Genomic DNA, 16,707 nt, shown 5'->3' on the forward strand with positions numbered 1-16,707 from the left:
AGACAAGATGTGTATAACCTGCAACTTAATTTGGTTATCGTATTATTTAGCATTTCTACTATTCTCTTGTTCATTGTTTTCAACATGATCACTTTTCCATTTTAAATTTGTTTTACATACTTATTTTTTTGATAGTCTTTACCAGCGTTGAGTCCTTGAGTCGAGGTTCTATGTGTTCTATCTTCAAGGTAGGAGTAAGGTTTGCATACTCTTCACTTTTTCCATACCTTATTTTGTGGAATTACACTACGTATGTTATGTTGTTATTTTACTTGAATTGAGAATCTATCGAGGATAACCATTTTACCTTCACAAGATATAGGAATAAAATTGCATTTTTTGAGATTATACCTAATATGTTGGTTATTGTATATGTGAATACTTTATGTTCATTCTACTCAGTCATCAATATGCAAATGACTCATTGTAATTTGACTATGCAACCTCTTCCTTTCTAAAACGAAATGAGATAAAAAGAAGAAGCAAAAACCTACATGGCTACACGAAGTCAATGATCCTTGGTTTAGAGACAATGATGACAAAGTATCCATCATAACTCGTGGCACATAAAAATATTACTACTAGAATAAAAAGATGAGTATTATCAACCAAGTAAAATGGTTGTCCACTTAAAATGGTGGATAGTCCATTTACTTTTTAAGTGGGTAAATTGCCCACTAATATTTTTCTCCACTTGTAATTATGGCTATAAATATAGCCTTAAACTTCAATGTAAAAACACACAAAACATATAAAAGAAGAGAATTACTATTACTCTCTCTATATTACTACTCTCTCTATTAATACTTTCTATATTATTCTCTTGTTCTTCTTCCTTTACAAAATTGTCAAGTAAGTTAATTTATAACACGTTATCAGCACGAAGCTCTAATTTTTCAGAAAATTAACTTCTATATCAGGTATATCTACTAAAGAAATTTAATTTTTAAGTTATCTTTGTTACTTTCAAATTAATTTTCATCATGTCAAACTTGTCAAAATTGGAATTTGTGGCACTTGATATTTCTGGTAAAAATTATTTGTCATGGGTACTTGATGCTGAAATTCACCTTACCGCTAAGGGTCTTGGTGATGCTATAATTGAAGGAAATACAGCATCAAGTCAGGATAAAGCAAAGGCTATGATTTTCCTTCGTCATCATCTAGATGAAAGCCTAAAAATGGAATACTTGACAGTGAAAGATCCACTTGAATTGTGGAAAGACTTAAATGGGAGGTATGACCACCTCAGGGCAACGGTATTGCCAAGGGCTCGTTATGAGTGGATGCACTTACGGTTTCAAGATTTTAAAACCGTAATTGAGTATAATTCTGTTGTATTTAGAATAACTTCCCAATTAAAATTATGTGGGGAAAATATAAATGATGAGGACATGTTAGAAAAGACACTAACTACTTTTCATGCCTCTAATGTAATATTACAGCAGCAATACCGTGAAAAGGGTTTTAAAAAATACTCTGAATTGATATCATGCCTTCTGGTGGCTGAACAACATAATGCCCTTTTAATAAAAAATCATGAAGCCCGTCCCACTGGAACTGCTCCGTTACCGGAGGCAAATATGGTAAAAGCACATGGCCAGTCTGAAAGAAGACATAATAAATATCAAGGTCTCAATAATGTGCGTGGGCGTGGCAATGGCAGAGGACGATATAATAATCGTCGTGGTGGTGGTCAACATAAAAGGGAGAACAATATCAGTTCTCAAAATGGCCCTTCAAAAAGTAACTGTCATCGTTGTGGCATGAAAGGCCACTGGAAAAATGAATGTCGGACGCCTGAGCATTTTGTAAGACTTTATCAAAATTCTTTTAAAAGAAAGGAAAATAGAGGTGGTGCCTCTTCTTCTAATGCTCGGATAGAGTCACACTTGGCATTCGAAAATAATGTTGAGGCAAGGCCTTTGAATAATGATAATATTGAAACAAATCTGGCCTTAAGGAATGATGAGTTTAATGACCTCAATGATATTACTCATTTGGAGGTTGAAGATTTTTTTAAGGATCTTAATTGATGTTTAATTTCATGTTTTTCAATATGTTATCATGTACTCCAAATTATTGTGTTTTTATGTTTATGTATTTGAAGAAAAAATAAATAAATAATCAAGGTTACATTTTTATGATAATTGTATATTGTTTATTACATTGTGCTATTTTACAATGTTGTAATTAATTACTATTAGTGTGCTATTATTTAATCTTAATATCATATTGTTACTAAAAATAATATTCGCCTTATTTAATGTCATTATACTAACTGTTTATTCTTGTTAATATTTTAGACATTAATAATATATAATAATTGTATTATTTTTGTCAATAAACAAATTATCTATACATGATGAATAATATTATATTAATATTTTATAATATTTTATATTTATTTTAATACTTGTGTATAATATTTATTTAAGGTTAATAAGTATATAATTCCATAAACTAAATTATTGTAACATTCATCATAATTGAATCATATAATTTTTTTAATTCTAAATTACCATAATTTAACTTTAAAAAAAAGGGACTTATATTTTTCTAGCAAAATTGTTACTTATTTTATTTCTTACAATGCATTTTTATTTTATGAAGATAAATAAATTTATCAGTCTTCAATTGGATTCAAGATGAATAATGGAGATATGTGCATTTTGGATAGTGCCACAACTCATACGATATTAAAAGAAAAGAAATATTTTTGTCATTTGATTATGAAAAAGGCCTATGTCAATACAATATCTGGTAGTACAAAATTAATTGAAGGCTCTGGAAAAGCAGCCTTATTACTACCTGGAGGAACGATATTGGTAATTGATAATGCATTATATTGTAGTAAGTCTCAAAGAAACTTGTTAAGTTTCAAGGTTATTCGCCAAAATGACTATCATATTGAGACTGCAAATGAAGGAAATGTTGAATACCTTTATATTACTACAATAAATATGGAGAAGAAAATTGTGCACAAAAAATTACCTGCACTTTCTTCTGGGTTGTACCATACAAATATTGGTACTGTTGAATCACATGCCATTGTAAATAAAAGGTTTACTGATTCTAATGATTTTATCATTTGCCATGACCGGTTGGGCCATCCCGGTTATAATATGATGCGCAGAATTATTGAGAATTCACATGGACACACTTTGAAGAATCAGAAAATTCTTCAATCTAAAGAATTCTCTTGTGTTGCTTGTTCCCAAGAAAAACTGATTATCAAACCATCAGCAACTAAGGTTGGGATTGAATCCCCTGCGTTTCTGGAACGTATACAGGGTGATATATGTGGGCCAATTCACCCTTCATGTGGACCATTTAAATATTATATGGTTTTGATAGATGCATCTACAAGATGGTCACATGTGTGCTTATTATCAACTCGCAACATGGCTTTTGCGAGATTGTTAGCTCAAATTATATGGTTAAGAGCACAATTTCCAGATTATGCAATAAAGACAATTCGTCTTGATAATGCTGGTGAATTCACATCTCAATCATTTAATTATTATTGTATGTCGATTGGAATAAAAGTTGAGCATCCGGTCGCTCATGTACATACTCAAAATGGTCTAGCAGAATCATTGATTAAACGCCTCCAATGGATAGCTAGACCATTGCTAATGAGGACAAAACTTCCTATTTCAGTATGGGGGCATGCTATTTTGCATGCAGCAGCACTTGTGCGCGTAAGGCCAACAAATTATCATGAATTTTCCCCATTACAGTTGGCGTTTGGAAGGGAGCCAAATATATCCCATCTTAGAATATTTGGATGTGCGGTATATGTCCCAATTGCTCCACCGCACCGCACAAAGATGGGTCCCCAAAGAAGGTTGGGAATATATGTTGGGTATGTATCTCCTTCTATTATAAAATATCTGGAACCTATGACTGGAGATTTATTTACGGCAAGATTCGTTGATTGTCATTTTGATGAATCAGTATACCCAACATTAGGGGGAGAACATAAGCAGTTGAAAAATGAGATAGATTGGAATTCATTGTCACTATCTCATTTAGATCCTCGAACAAATCAATGTGAGCAAGAAGTTCAAAAGATGATTTATTTGCAGAATATTGCAAATCAACTGCCGGATGCATTTACTAACCTTCCACGGGTTACTAAATCGCATATCCCAGCTGCTAATGCTCAAGTTCGAGTTGATGTCCCGGTAGGACAACTTATTCAGGCAAATGAGTCTTGACCACGCTTAAAACGTGGAAGACCATTTGGTTCCAAAAATAAAAATCCTCGAAAAAGGAAAGGAATAAATGATCAAGATGATCATAATTTGGAGGCGAGTGCTCGAGAAGAGCCCAGAGACACAACAAATGGTGATACCACCGAGGAGGTCCAAGTACCTGAAAATAATGAGAATGAAGAAATCTCAATAAGTTATGTCTCGACAGAAAAACGGTGGAACCGAAATGATATTGTGGTCGATAATATTTTTGCTTATAATATTGCCATTGAAATAATGCAACAAGATAAGGATCTTGAACCAAAATCTGTCGATGAATGCAGACAGAGAAATGATTGGCCAAGATGGAAGGATGCAATTCAAGCAGAGTTAACTTCACTTGAAAAATGTAAAGTTTTCGGATCAATAGTTCAAACACCTGAAGGTGTCAAGCCAGTAGGGCACAAATGAGTTTTTGTGCGTAAACGAAATGAAAAGGGTGAAGTCGTAAGATATAAAGCACGACTTGTAGCCCAAGGTTTTTCGCAAAGACCTGGCATTGACTATATGGAAACATATTCCCCTGTGGTGGATGCAATTACTTTCAGGTATCTAATGAATTTGGCAGTTCATGAAAAGCTTGAAATGCACTTAATGGACGTGGTCACTGCTTATTTATATGGCTCATTGGACCATGACATTTTTATGAAAATTCCCGAAGGGTTCAAAGTGCCTGAAGCATACAAGGATTCTCGAGAAAATTATTCAATAAAGCTTCAGAAATCCTTGTACGGGTTGAAACAATCAGGGCGAATGTGGTACAATCGTCTTAGCGAATATTTGCTAAAAGAAGGATATAAAATGATCCAATTTGCCCTTGTGTCTTTATGAGAAGGTCTGAATCTGAATTTGTCATAATAGCAGTATATGTTGATGATTTGAATATTATTGGAACTCCGGAAGAACTTTCAAAGGCAGTAAAATGCCTGAAAAAGGAGTTTGAAATGAAAGACCTTGGAAAGACAAAATTTTGTCTTGGTCTACAAATTGAACATTTTACAAATGGGATATTTGTCCATCAGTCAACATATACTGAAAATATTTTAAAGAGATTTTATATGGATAAAGCACACCCATTGAGTACTCCAATGGTTGTGAGATCTCTTGATATTAATACAGATCCGTTTCGGCCTTATGAAAATGATGAAGAACTTATTGGTGCTGAAATATCATACCTTAGTGCAATTGGTGCATTAATGTATCTTTCCAACAATTCTAGACCAGATATAGCTTTCTTAGTAAACTTGTTAGCAAGATTTAGTTTTTCACCAACACGCAGACACTGGAATGGAATTAAGCATATATTCAGATACCTTCGAGGTACCATTGATATGGGATTGTTTTACTCAAATGATTCCATGTCACAATTGATCGGTTATGCAGATGCGGGATATTTATCTGATCCCCATAAAGGTCGATCGCAAACAGGCTATTTATTTACATGTGGTGGTACAGCTATATCATGGCGTTCAACAAAGCAAACTATGGTTGCCACTTCCTCAAATCATGCAGAGATAATAGTCATTCATGAAGCAAGTCGAGAATGTGTTTGGTTAAGATCAATAACTAAACACATTCAAGAAACATGTGGTCTTTCTTTGACAAAAGACGCTCCAACAATATTGTATGAAGACAATGCTGCATGTATAACTCAACTGAAGGGAGGATACATCAAAGGAGACAGAACAAAACATATTTCACCAAAATTCTTTTTCACTCATGATCTTCAAAAGAAGGGTGAAATAGATGTCCAACAAATTCGTTCAAGCGACAATTTGGCGGATATGTTCACCAAAGCATTGCCAACTTCAACCTTTGAGAAAATGAGATACAAAATTGGAATGCGTCGTCTTCGAGATATTAAGTGATATTTTCATTAGGGGGAGCAAAATACGCGCTGTACTCTTTTTCCCTTAGTCAAGGTTTTGTCCCACTAGGTTTTCCTGATAAGGTTTTTAATGAGGCAGCACTCAAGACGTATTATAAGATATGTGTACTCTTTTTCCTTCATTAGGCTTTTTCCCACTGGGTTTTTCCTAATAAGGTTTTAACGAAGCACATTTCTCGTGGACATCCAAGGGGGAGTATTATCAACCAAGTAAAATGGTTGTCCACTTAAAATGGTGGATAGTCCATTTACTTTTTAAGTGGGTAAATTGCCCACTAATATTTTCCTCCACTTGTAATTATGGCTATAAATATAGCCTTAAAATTCAATGTAAAAACACACAAAACATATAAAAGAAGAGAATTACTATTACTCTCTCTATATTACTACTCTCTCTATTAATACTTTCTATATTATTCTTTTGTTCTTCTTCCTTTACAAAATTGTCAAGTAAATTAATTTATAACAGAGTTTGAACTCTAGTAGTAGTAGTAAAGTAATTTGTTCTTTGATTATTCCATTTGGAGAGTACTAAGTGCACAATGAATTGGTCAAAGCATTCTGCGCTACCCACTATTACATTTTTTATGGCTAAATGTGATTGTAAATCATGATGATGATAGAAATCATAATATAGGAGCCTGGGCAATTATGTTTTCCTAAGAATACTACAACTTACAAGCAGAATAAGGACCACACTTATTGAGTTCATTTGCAATTTTTTAAACCAAAATTGGGAGATGTGTAAGTTCTGAAACACTTTAATATTGGATAAAACTAATGAAAATTTAATATATCTACTTTATGGTATGACCGGACTCCTTTTTACTTTTTGGTGACCAAAACAGCATGACCTAACCTTGGCTACGTGGAGCTCTTTTATATTTTTCTTTATGTTAAAGTAATAATCATGTTGATTGTGAAACATAGATAAGTTCTGCTTAGATGAAACTTGCAAAAATATGGTTGGACGATCAACTAAGAAGATGAAAATCATTGGAGACCAAAAGGTTTACATCTCATCAGAACAAAAAATGTTAGATAATTCATCCCACCTACCTAATCCTTCATGACAAATTATCCTATTTATGTGATTGTGAAAGATAATAGATATATATCGATAAAATAATCGATATGTATACAAATTGACCCAAACATTAAAACTAGCCTTATGAAACTAGCCTTATGTGGAAAATTATTGACTAAGTGGATGGGGGACCTTGAGGCAAATCAGTGTTGAGCTCCCCACCATAGGTGCAAGGAATAGTAAGTGGATAATGATGAAATGGAAAACGTAGTGCTTAAAAAATGCAAATTAAGGAAGCTCGTTGACATTGTTGCAAAGTTTTATTAGTTTCTCAAATGGTAAAAAAAAAGAAGAAGGCAAAACATTATTGATAAATTGGTGACAATAATAGTGCTATTCCCACCCAAGAAAGCACAAGTCAGAGATTTTTAACATTTCACCCCACAAAAAGAAAAAAGGTGAGGGTGACTTATCCACAAAAAAAATACTTTTTCTTTTATAAAAGGAAAATGGTCGAATACTTTAATTTCCCAAATGCATGAACCACAATGTCAAAATTCTTGTAATGCCATATTTGCTTAATAGTGGTTGATATCATAAGAAATGAGACGGGGATATTTTAATGGGGTCTCAGGGAAAATCCATTCAAAGTTGAAAATTTCTATTGAATAAAATTAAATTATTAGAGGATATTGGAATGAGGAGTGACCTTCATGGCGGATGTTTCGGTGTTAACGAGTTCGGAAAATTTTTCCTAATTTTATCTGTGTCAACAAACAATTCGAAATACCTTGATTTTTTTAGAACAGGTCCGAGTCAAATAGCAATGATTCGAAGCACTTTTTTTTACACTATTTCGGAAACCCACAGATCGAATGAACTCTTTTCAACCGCCCACAAATCAGCTCTTACTGTTATCCGGTCTTTGCTCTTGAAGGACATGAGTGGAGAATTGTCACCGAATTTGATCCAACAAAACACAGGGCAGAGTTACCAACTTGACTTGTACCTGTAACAGAGAAAGCAAGAGAGTAATCAAGCAAGCGATTGTAGGGTCTCATGAACTGAACTTCATTGCCTTTCCCCGCGCGCTAAAATTGACTATCTCATGGAAGGGGCAGCACGTTAGATTGGTCCGCTCCGAAAATCTTCCCAGTAATAGGGATATCTGCGAGAACCGTAAACTATGCAAAGGCTTTTTGAAGATTTTTTTCAAAGTTTTTAGCAAAAAAAGCAAAAATAACTTTTTATTCGTGTCCAGTGCCCCAAACCGGTTTTGAAAGGAATGATTTTGTCCTAAGCAATGTCTTGCGCAAAGCTTCCGATGTAACATCTTCAACTAAGAAAAGTTAAATATGTAAAAGTAGATTTATTTCATATATTTTTATTAGACCAATGGTGAAGTTTATCGATTCATCTTTTTTAGAGGTAATTTTCAAAAATACATTTGAACAATCATGTTTTTACCAGTTTCATAATTTAAATATCAATTGTCCCATTTTTATATCTGAACTATCACCACTTATGTATTAAAACATACTACAACTATTAGTTGTTCCCCTTTCTTACATTAACTATGCTTGATTTCCTATTCCTCTTTCCCCTGGAACTATTCTGAATTAGTCATCGATATTGGGTCGCATCAGCGGGCACACAATGAACCTGCTAGAACCATATGATCCCACAAAAGGTTTTACTGCACCACAGTAAGGATTTATTGGTGCAGGTTCAGAACTGCTTCATATAGTAGTTTAGGACATTAAGCCCGTTTGGATGGGCTTTAAGTTGGTTTGACCAATTTATAAGTCCCTTTTTAGCTTTTGAACGCGTTTGCCTAATGCTAACTTTAAGCCATAAAGTTCTTAAAGTCAGTCAAAAATGAAAAGTTAGGATTTCTAACCTTATTTTTTTCTAAGTGCTTAAAGGCATTTTGTTTGACCATGAAAATTATTTTTATATCCCTTATATTTTAACTAAATTCCCAAACTACAATTTTTATTCTTTTAACCCTAAAATTCAAACACTTATTTTCAACATAAGCACTTTTATCCAAACATTCAACTACTTACTTATAAAAATAACTTTCAGGCTTTCAGCATTTCAAAGTTCTAAAAGCACTTCATACATAAAAGTTACTTTTTTAAGTCCATTTAAACGGGCTCATTGTCAGCTCAGGGCTGAATCTTGGGCCAACACAATAGGGACACTTCTATAAAAGGATTTCCTTGTTTGGGCTGACAACTCTTTTCTAATTTTGTCCAAACCCAATCCTAGAACAAAGGGTCCAATTACGCTGGCACAAATGCCAAAACTGAGCCACTAAAAATTCGGGTAGGAATATCATTTTTTTATGTGATAACTGATAAGTAAATACACTAACATACAACATCCAAGATGGAAATATAGGGTATATCGGAAACCTCCCTACCTCACACAAGGTAAGGTAAAATCTACATGTTGGGTTAAAGTGTGGTGATCGGTGTGAATGAAAAATAAGAATTGAGAAATATGGAAAAATCAAGTGAAGGGAAAATGAAAAATTATTTCTCCCTCGTTTATAGAAGATAGGAAAATTTTTGTTCTTAACTTCTAAAGGGTTAAGTAGAGGTTGCCCCTCGTGGCGGCGTCGCCGTCGCTGAATTATTTATTTATTAATTCATAGAATTAATTATATTGGGGAATTAATAACTGAATTAACTAATTAATATGCTAACGAAATTAATTTTGAAATTCGCGGATTCAGAAAGGACCTGTTCCTTCCGAATAGATATTTCCCTCAAAATTTCTCCCTCTTCTGCATATATTTTCATTATCGAAGTTTAAAGTACCACTACTTCTTTAATGTTCTATCCATTTTATACTACGAGGAAATAATTCATAACCTCGAGTATAGAGAGGGGATTAAATTTCTTAAAGGACACACAGTGAATTTTGTGGACTCGAATATTGTTTTCCTTTTCATCTTTATTGTTTCTGATTACTAACTTAAACTACATGAGTTAACACTACATACACCCACCTTCTTCAAATCCCACTTATGGGATCACACTGGGTATGTTAGTGCATCCCGACTACACGAAAAAGCTTAATATAATTAACTATTCATGCGAAGACTGAAATGCTTCATGGAACATGGAAAAATAACCGGAGGTGTATGCAATACCACTTGCCAAGTTGATGCACTTGTATAACCTTCAAAATCTCTACTCCTAATACTTCCTCAACACTTAGTAAAAGATGCAAGTTCCCTGAAATCTCTTAGATAAGTAGTTCTGGTTTCAGAAGCTTCTGAAGAATTTTCTAGGTTAAAGTAGGAAGTTCGTAATGGATCCGAAGTGTCATGAACAGGAGCGAGGAATTTATGATAGAGTTCACAGAGATTCATCAAGATGGTTCATACAGCCTGCTGAGAGCTCAAAGAAACACAACTAAATCTACGATTCAATATCAATTTTGAAAAATAATGAAAACCTGCAAATTCTTCAATGTTGCAGCTAAGATTGTGGGATGATCTCTCTGTATAATGCCTTACTCCTTTCTGTTACAATAAAGGAAAGATGTGATCTTAACCCCAGGAGAGTACACTGAACTTTTGACAAGTTCCAACTGCTAATAGTACTCCCTCCCCCCTTATACGGCAGTCTTTCCATTTGCAATGTCACAAATTCCGTTATCATTTAAACATTTTATTCTACTACTACTTGTACAATTATACAAACCAAACTAATTTATAATCCTTGTCTAGTCAAATAGTATAATAAAAAATAGGAAGGAGGGAGTACAAGTCATTTTGGAAGTTCAATTATTCAATTCTCCCCAGGCAACCAAGCTGAAAAGCACATCTTATATATAGCCCTTAGGGAAAGGGCAGATATTATTATCAATTTCAGAAGTCATGAAGACGGGAAGTTCAGATACTGGACTTACAAAAGGAAATCTTATTCCGCTAACATATTAAAGTCAAGAAACAAAGCAAGTGTAATATACATACCACACTCTTGTTCCCTTGCTAGGGAACCAAATTAACAATTTCACTGGTAAGGCAATAGAAATATTTAGAGCATGCACTATCTCTGAAAGGTGAAAGAGAGCCAACTTTTACATGTAAAAAAATTATACTTGACATAAATTCTATTTGCTGGGGGATAATTTCACAGCTGAACCTACTTCTCTTGAAGGAAGCATAATCACTTTCAAGAGTATAAAACAAATACTTCAGCTTCACAATGGTAAACGATTATTTGAAGGTCAAAGGATCCTTTTAACCAAAGTTCAGGCATGCTATTCTCTCTTTTTTTTTTGGATGTGTTTTCCACCCAGTGTCCGTTACCTTCTTTAGGAATCCGGATTCGCGCCAGAAAGTCTATTTTTGGGGTGGGGGGTAAAGAGCTCCTTGCCAAACACGACCTATTCCTAGGCCTCAAATTCGAGACCACTGGTTAAGGATGACAGAGTACTTACCGCTCCTCTACAATTTTCCATAATAGTCATGCTATTCTCTACATAGAGTAGTGGGAGAAACTAGCAAATGAAACATGCAAATAAAAAGTAATTGGTGTATGTTCTTTCAATGAATTTCTTCCGTAACATACCTTTAAAAGAAAAAACCAATTGTTGCATCTAAAAGATATCCATTAGGCAAAGTACTTAAAATTGACATTAACTCTCAAAAGTGACATTCTTGAAAACGAACAATTTGAGCTTGGATGTCTTCTATCACGTATCACCAACTAAAACTTCATAATCCCTTCTTAACTTATACAGCAAAATAAATTCTCAATGTCAATGATAAATGTAACATTCCGCCCAGCCAAATCATTTTTTCCCTAGAGTAAAGTGTAGATCTTGTTGACCTTCTTTCGTGTGTGACCCTTGGAAGAACAAATCAATTTAGCATGAGATTTAAGTTGTGTCAAAAGAATTATGATTTGTAACTATAAGTAATTGAGCAAGATAAAGCAAAAGATTGTTTCATTAATTGATCAAGAACTGATATATATACACAAAACAAATAACAGAGTCTATATGAGAGAGTTCCTCCTACGGTAGAAACTAAACCTGTAAACAAGGAAAATAAGATAACAAACTCCTAAAATGGTGGATACATATCAAACAAACTACGCAGTAAACAGTAAGCAGTAACAATGTGTGAAGTGCAGTAACAATGTTCTAATAGTAACTAGCACTCAACTTTATGTACAAGTTTCTTCAATTAACACAAAGACATGAATTAACAAACTAGAGATTTTTCTTCTTTTCTTCTCTATTTTTTATTGAAAGGCAAAGAACAAACGAGAGATCTAGTAAGTGGGATCAAACTAATTAAGTAGGATCAAGAAGGAAATGTAAACTCACATCAAGAGAAATTAACAGAAAATTCAATTGTTCTATATTTTGATATGGACTTGACTTAGTACAAGATGTAGCTGCAATTGCCAAAACTTCAGAAGTTTAAAAGTCTCCATAACAATAACACATTTATTCAACCAGATATACATTAATCACTCGAGATAGTCTCAACTTTCAACCATAAAAGTGACATTTTAAAATTTCAAAAGTACAAAACCTTACGAAGAAGGATCCTCCTTGCTGCTGCAATGCCACCATTGCGCACTCCTGAATCAGACTCATCGTGGAACCAGCCCACCGAATTCTGAGCTGCATGAACAATTTGCGAAAATCCTACACCAAACCAATATAACAATATATCAAACCTCAAATTTACAATGTTATGACCGCTCACTTAGTCATAGTTAGCTAAAAGCATGAATTATAACACTTAAATAGAAAATTAAAACAAAAAAAAAGGCATGCATCTACAATTGATAGGAAGAACATTCAGTAAGTCCTACAAGGAAAACAAAATCGAGAGATACTCCAATTCGAAGCAGAGGCAAATGAACATCGTTGTAGGTGCAGCTCCAATACATGAATATAGAAAATAGTCTTAAAATCTTAGATCCATATTTGATTGAAATGTCACTTAAATATCTGAACGAAGGAATTCTGTTTTCTATAGGTAAGGATGTTATCTTTTGAGTAATATAAAGATTAGAGAATCGAATTGAATAAGTGAGGAATCGAGAATAAAAAGCGAAGATGAAAAGAGAGACCTCCTGAGACGGTTTGTTTGTTGTGGCGGATATCGTGAACGGTGGCGGAGATTTTCCAGTAGAGAGGTCGGCCGACGTAGTACAGTAACAATACTACCAAAATCCCTATCACTATTCTGAATGTCATCTTCCCCATTTTTGCCTCTCTCTTTCACACACACAAATCAGCTACCTTTGGTATCAAATTTGTGACACAAGATGGAACGTCGTCGTTTTCACTTGAGTGGTGTTAGAACTTCAAAGTAGAGAATCCGACTAGTAAAGTTTATATTTTGTATAATTTTTTTAAAAAAATATGTTTAATTTTGAATTTTTTGAATATTACTTATAATTTTTTTATAAAAAAATTAAGTAAAATGCATGTTTAAATATAATTTTAAAATCTCAAAATTATAAATTTCAACTTTCAACTTCATAATCTATGATCAGAGAGCTAAGTAGGTGTTTGTTTAACCATAAATTTTAAATATTTTTATTATCTGTGAAATTTATAAAATTATGTTTGTTTATACATTTTGCAACGAATATTTTAAAAAATATTCATAATTAAATGTATTTAAATACAATTTTCAAAACTGAAAAGTGAGTTGAAAAACATGTTAAAAATTCTTTTTCAAATTTAAAATATAACTTCAACTTAAATTAAAACTTTATGATCAAATTGATTTTGTTTGAAATGTTTAGTTACCTCTTTAACAAGTTCTTAAGCATCAACAAAATATTATTTAATTATTATAATTTGTGTGTTCTTACAAAAATTAAATCTAAGTTCAATTTTTATTTTAAATTACTAATTTAGGGTAAACGATACTCAAACTAACGATTTTTAAAGGGAATAAAATAGAAATAAGTCATAAAACCACATCAACATTATGGTGAAACTGTTAATTACACATGTAAACCTTATCATTCCTCGAGAAAAATAAAAGATATTCCACGTGGCAAAGTAAAGTAAAAGAAAATAACTTGCGTTGTATCCACGTGGCAAATAGACATTTGTTACTTTGGTAGCACTTGGATCGCTATCCGAGTAATCACTTCTTCTCCGATCTCCACCGTAAAACTCAAAAATCTCAATCAACGACGCCAAAAAAATTTCAAACGCTTTTCCAAATTTCCAACCTTCCCGCCCTCGTATCTCTCTCTTTATAAATACCTCCATTACCCATTTCAAATATTCACCACTCCAGATCTCTACATTTTCTCATTATACATTCAGTATTTTCTTATACATTAATAAAATGGCCCGTACTAAGCAAACAGCTCGCAAATCCACTGGTGGAAAGGCTCCAAGGAAGCAACTAGCTACCAAAGCTGCTAGAAAGTCAGCTCCGGCAACCGGAGGAGTAAAGAAACCTCACCGTTTCCGTCCAGGAACTGTGGCTTTGAGGGAAATCAGAAAGTATCAGAAATCTACTGAGTTGTTGATTAGGAAGCTGCCATTTCAGAGGCTGGTGAGGGAAATTGCTCAGGATTTCAAGACAGATCTGAGGTTTCAGAGTAGTGCTGTGGCTGCTCTACAAGAGGCTGCTGAGGCTTACCTCGTTGGTCTCTTTGAAGATACCAATCTCTGTGCAATTCATGCTAAGAGGGTTACCATTATGCCTAAGGATATTCAGCTTGCTAGGAGGATTCGTGGAGAAAGGGCTTAACAAGAAACTTTTCTTAGGGTTAGTCAATTTGTGTTCAATGATTTTGCTTAGATCTGTTGTTGGAAGCTGGAATGTAGGTTAAGTGCTGTACATCTAATAGTTAATTTCAGTTGTAGTATGTGTTAACTGTTGGTTTACTGGAATCTGATTGATGAAATCTGTACTTTGTTTTGTTCAATCAAAGATCTTGCTATCACATCTGTGTGTTATTTGCCATCCAATGAAAGAAATATTTTTGTCCAAAAAATAGGAAACATGCGGTCCAGATTGAAGCATTGCTTGTTGAATTATTGTTAGTAGTTATGGCAAATTATTTTTGTTTATTAAGAAGCTTTTCTGTTTCATTTTATGAAATAGAGATGGATTGTTATCAAATGCTAGTGTGTTGAACTTATACTGTTGTATAATCAAGTTATTGTAATGGAACAAGGTTAGTTCTCTTTTCATTTTAATGGATTCAAATCTTTGTCTAATGATTTATTTGTGATCTTGGGTGAGTTCTATTAAGTTTTCCAACATATATGGCATTTGACGTGGAATTTATAGCCCATTTAATGAATTTTCTGTTTGTGTTTAGCTTCTAGCAAGATGAGTTGTGGTGCTGCTGCGGTTGTATTTAAACTGATATTGGTTTATTATGAGGCACCTCATCTCTGGTAAGTTTTAGGTATATTTTGAATTTGTACGGATTCTGAATAATGCTTCAGGCTAATTACATACTATGCTTATCGAAGTTTAAGACTTCTGCTGCTTCATGATATTATATGATATTATGGTGTGAGTTGTATGCTGAAGTAGACCTGCATTTGCTTTGCAAGTTATCTAAATGACTTTCTTGCTATGTAATTTCACTTTGTTGATTAAAACTTTTGCTTGCTGTTACTTTGTGACTTGGTTATTGGATCAATATTCAACTTTTGCTAGAGAAATGATTCCTGGCCTAAACTTGTGCGTAAACTGAAGCTTGCCATTAAGTACAATGATCTGATTGATGAGAATGCCAATTTGAATGGAGAATGGATTTACTATTTACAGATGATGACTCGTTTCATAGAAGTATATGCAAACTGCTGGTTTATTAACATTTGAGATCTAATTAGTGAAATCACTAGTTTGTATTACTCAAAATTGAAGGTCTTGACCGTATATATAAATTTGCCAACCAATTGAAGACTGAAACACTATTTTGTAATGAGGCTTTGGGTACACTGTACACATACATAAAGCTACTCTATCTAGAATTGGGGAATTTAGGTATCTTTCTTTTTGAAATGGTGTAAATCTTTCTTACTTTTACCTTGTGATTTTTCGGTATGAAGAATTTCCATTTATGGTACTTATTCACTGCTTGCTATTGCCATGTATTTTGGGAGGAATAAATGTATCTAGATCCCAAAATACTATCACAAAGAACTACTTGACCTTGACATTTGTTATATTCCAGATAACAAAATGGAGTTTTGTTTATGTAGGAGAAGGAAAATGGAATTCCATTACTTTGTTGTTGCAAGATTTGAGGTACTTTTAATTCAACACTGACTCAAAAAGTCCTCACTTTGTGGCATCAGTATTTTACAAGCTAAGTTGTGTTCACTTTATCAGTAGTCTGAAACTGAGTATTATCTTTGCTATCGTGTATTTTTTTTCAGTATTTCACTCAATAGCAATGGTTAGCGACTTTTTGTGCCAGTCTAGACCTCGTACAAGCTTCCTAATTGCATATTTTGTTGGCCAAAAGTCACTATACATGGTGAATTATACTTGACCA

General features: G+C 33.6%; 2 protein-coding genes across 5 annotated transcripts; one reads left to right on the forward strand and one right to left on the reverse strand.

Annotated features, from left to right (window-relative positions):
• Nucleotides 1–8,073: 8,073 nt before the first annotated feature.
• LOC129887215 (uncharacterized) lies at nt 8,074–13,526 on the reverse strand. 4 transcript variants are annotated; one of them, XM_055962215.1, is made up of 3 exons: nt 13,288–13,526; nt 12,746–12,856; nt 8,074–8,183 (listed from the first exon to the last, which is right to left on the reverse strand). In XM_055962215.1, the coding sequence occupies exons 1-3, from the start codon at nt 13,421–13,423 to the stop codon at nt 8,089–8,091; spliced, it is 342 nt and encodes a 113-aa protein (XP_055818190.1). In that variant the 5' UTR covers nt 13,424–13,526; the 3' UTR covers nt 8,074–8,088. The 4 variants fall into 4 exon arrangements, with proteins under 4 accessions (XP_055818190.1, XP_055818191.1, XP_055818193.1 ...); XM_055962216.1 differs by having other exon boundaries at nt 8,115–8,183; nt 12,741–12,856; nt 13,288–13,524; XM_055962218.1 differs by lacking the exon at nt 8,074–8,183 and adding an exon at nt 11,801–12,045 and having other exon boundaries at nt 12,741–12,856; nt 13,288–13,524.
• Nucleotides 13,527–14,454: 928 nt separating this feature from the next.
• On the forward strand, nt 14,455–15,135 carry LOC129887217 (histone H3.2). Its single transcript, XM_055962219.1, has one exon. It carries the CDS (start codon nt 14,529–14,531, stop codon nt 14,937–14,939), a length of 411 nt encoding a protein of 136 aa, XP_055818194.1. The 5' UTR covers nt 14,455–14,528; the 3' UTR covers nt 14,940–15,135.
• Nucleotides 15,136–16,707: the final 1,572 nt, after the last annotated feature.

This window comes from Solanum dulcamara, chromosome 4, assembly GCF_947179165.1.
Source record: "Solanum dulcamara chromosome 4, daSolDulc1.2, whole genome shotgun sequence".
Taxonomy (NCBI): Eukaryota; Viridiplantae; Streptophyta; class Magnoliopsida; order Solanales; family Solanaceae; genus Solanum; species Solanum dulcamara.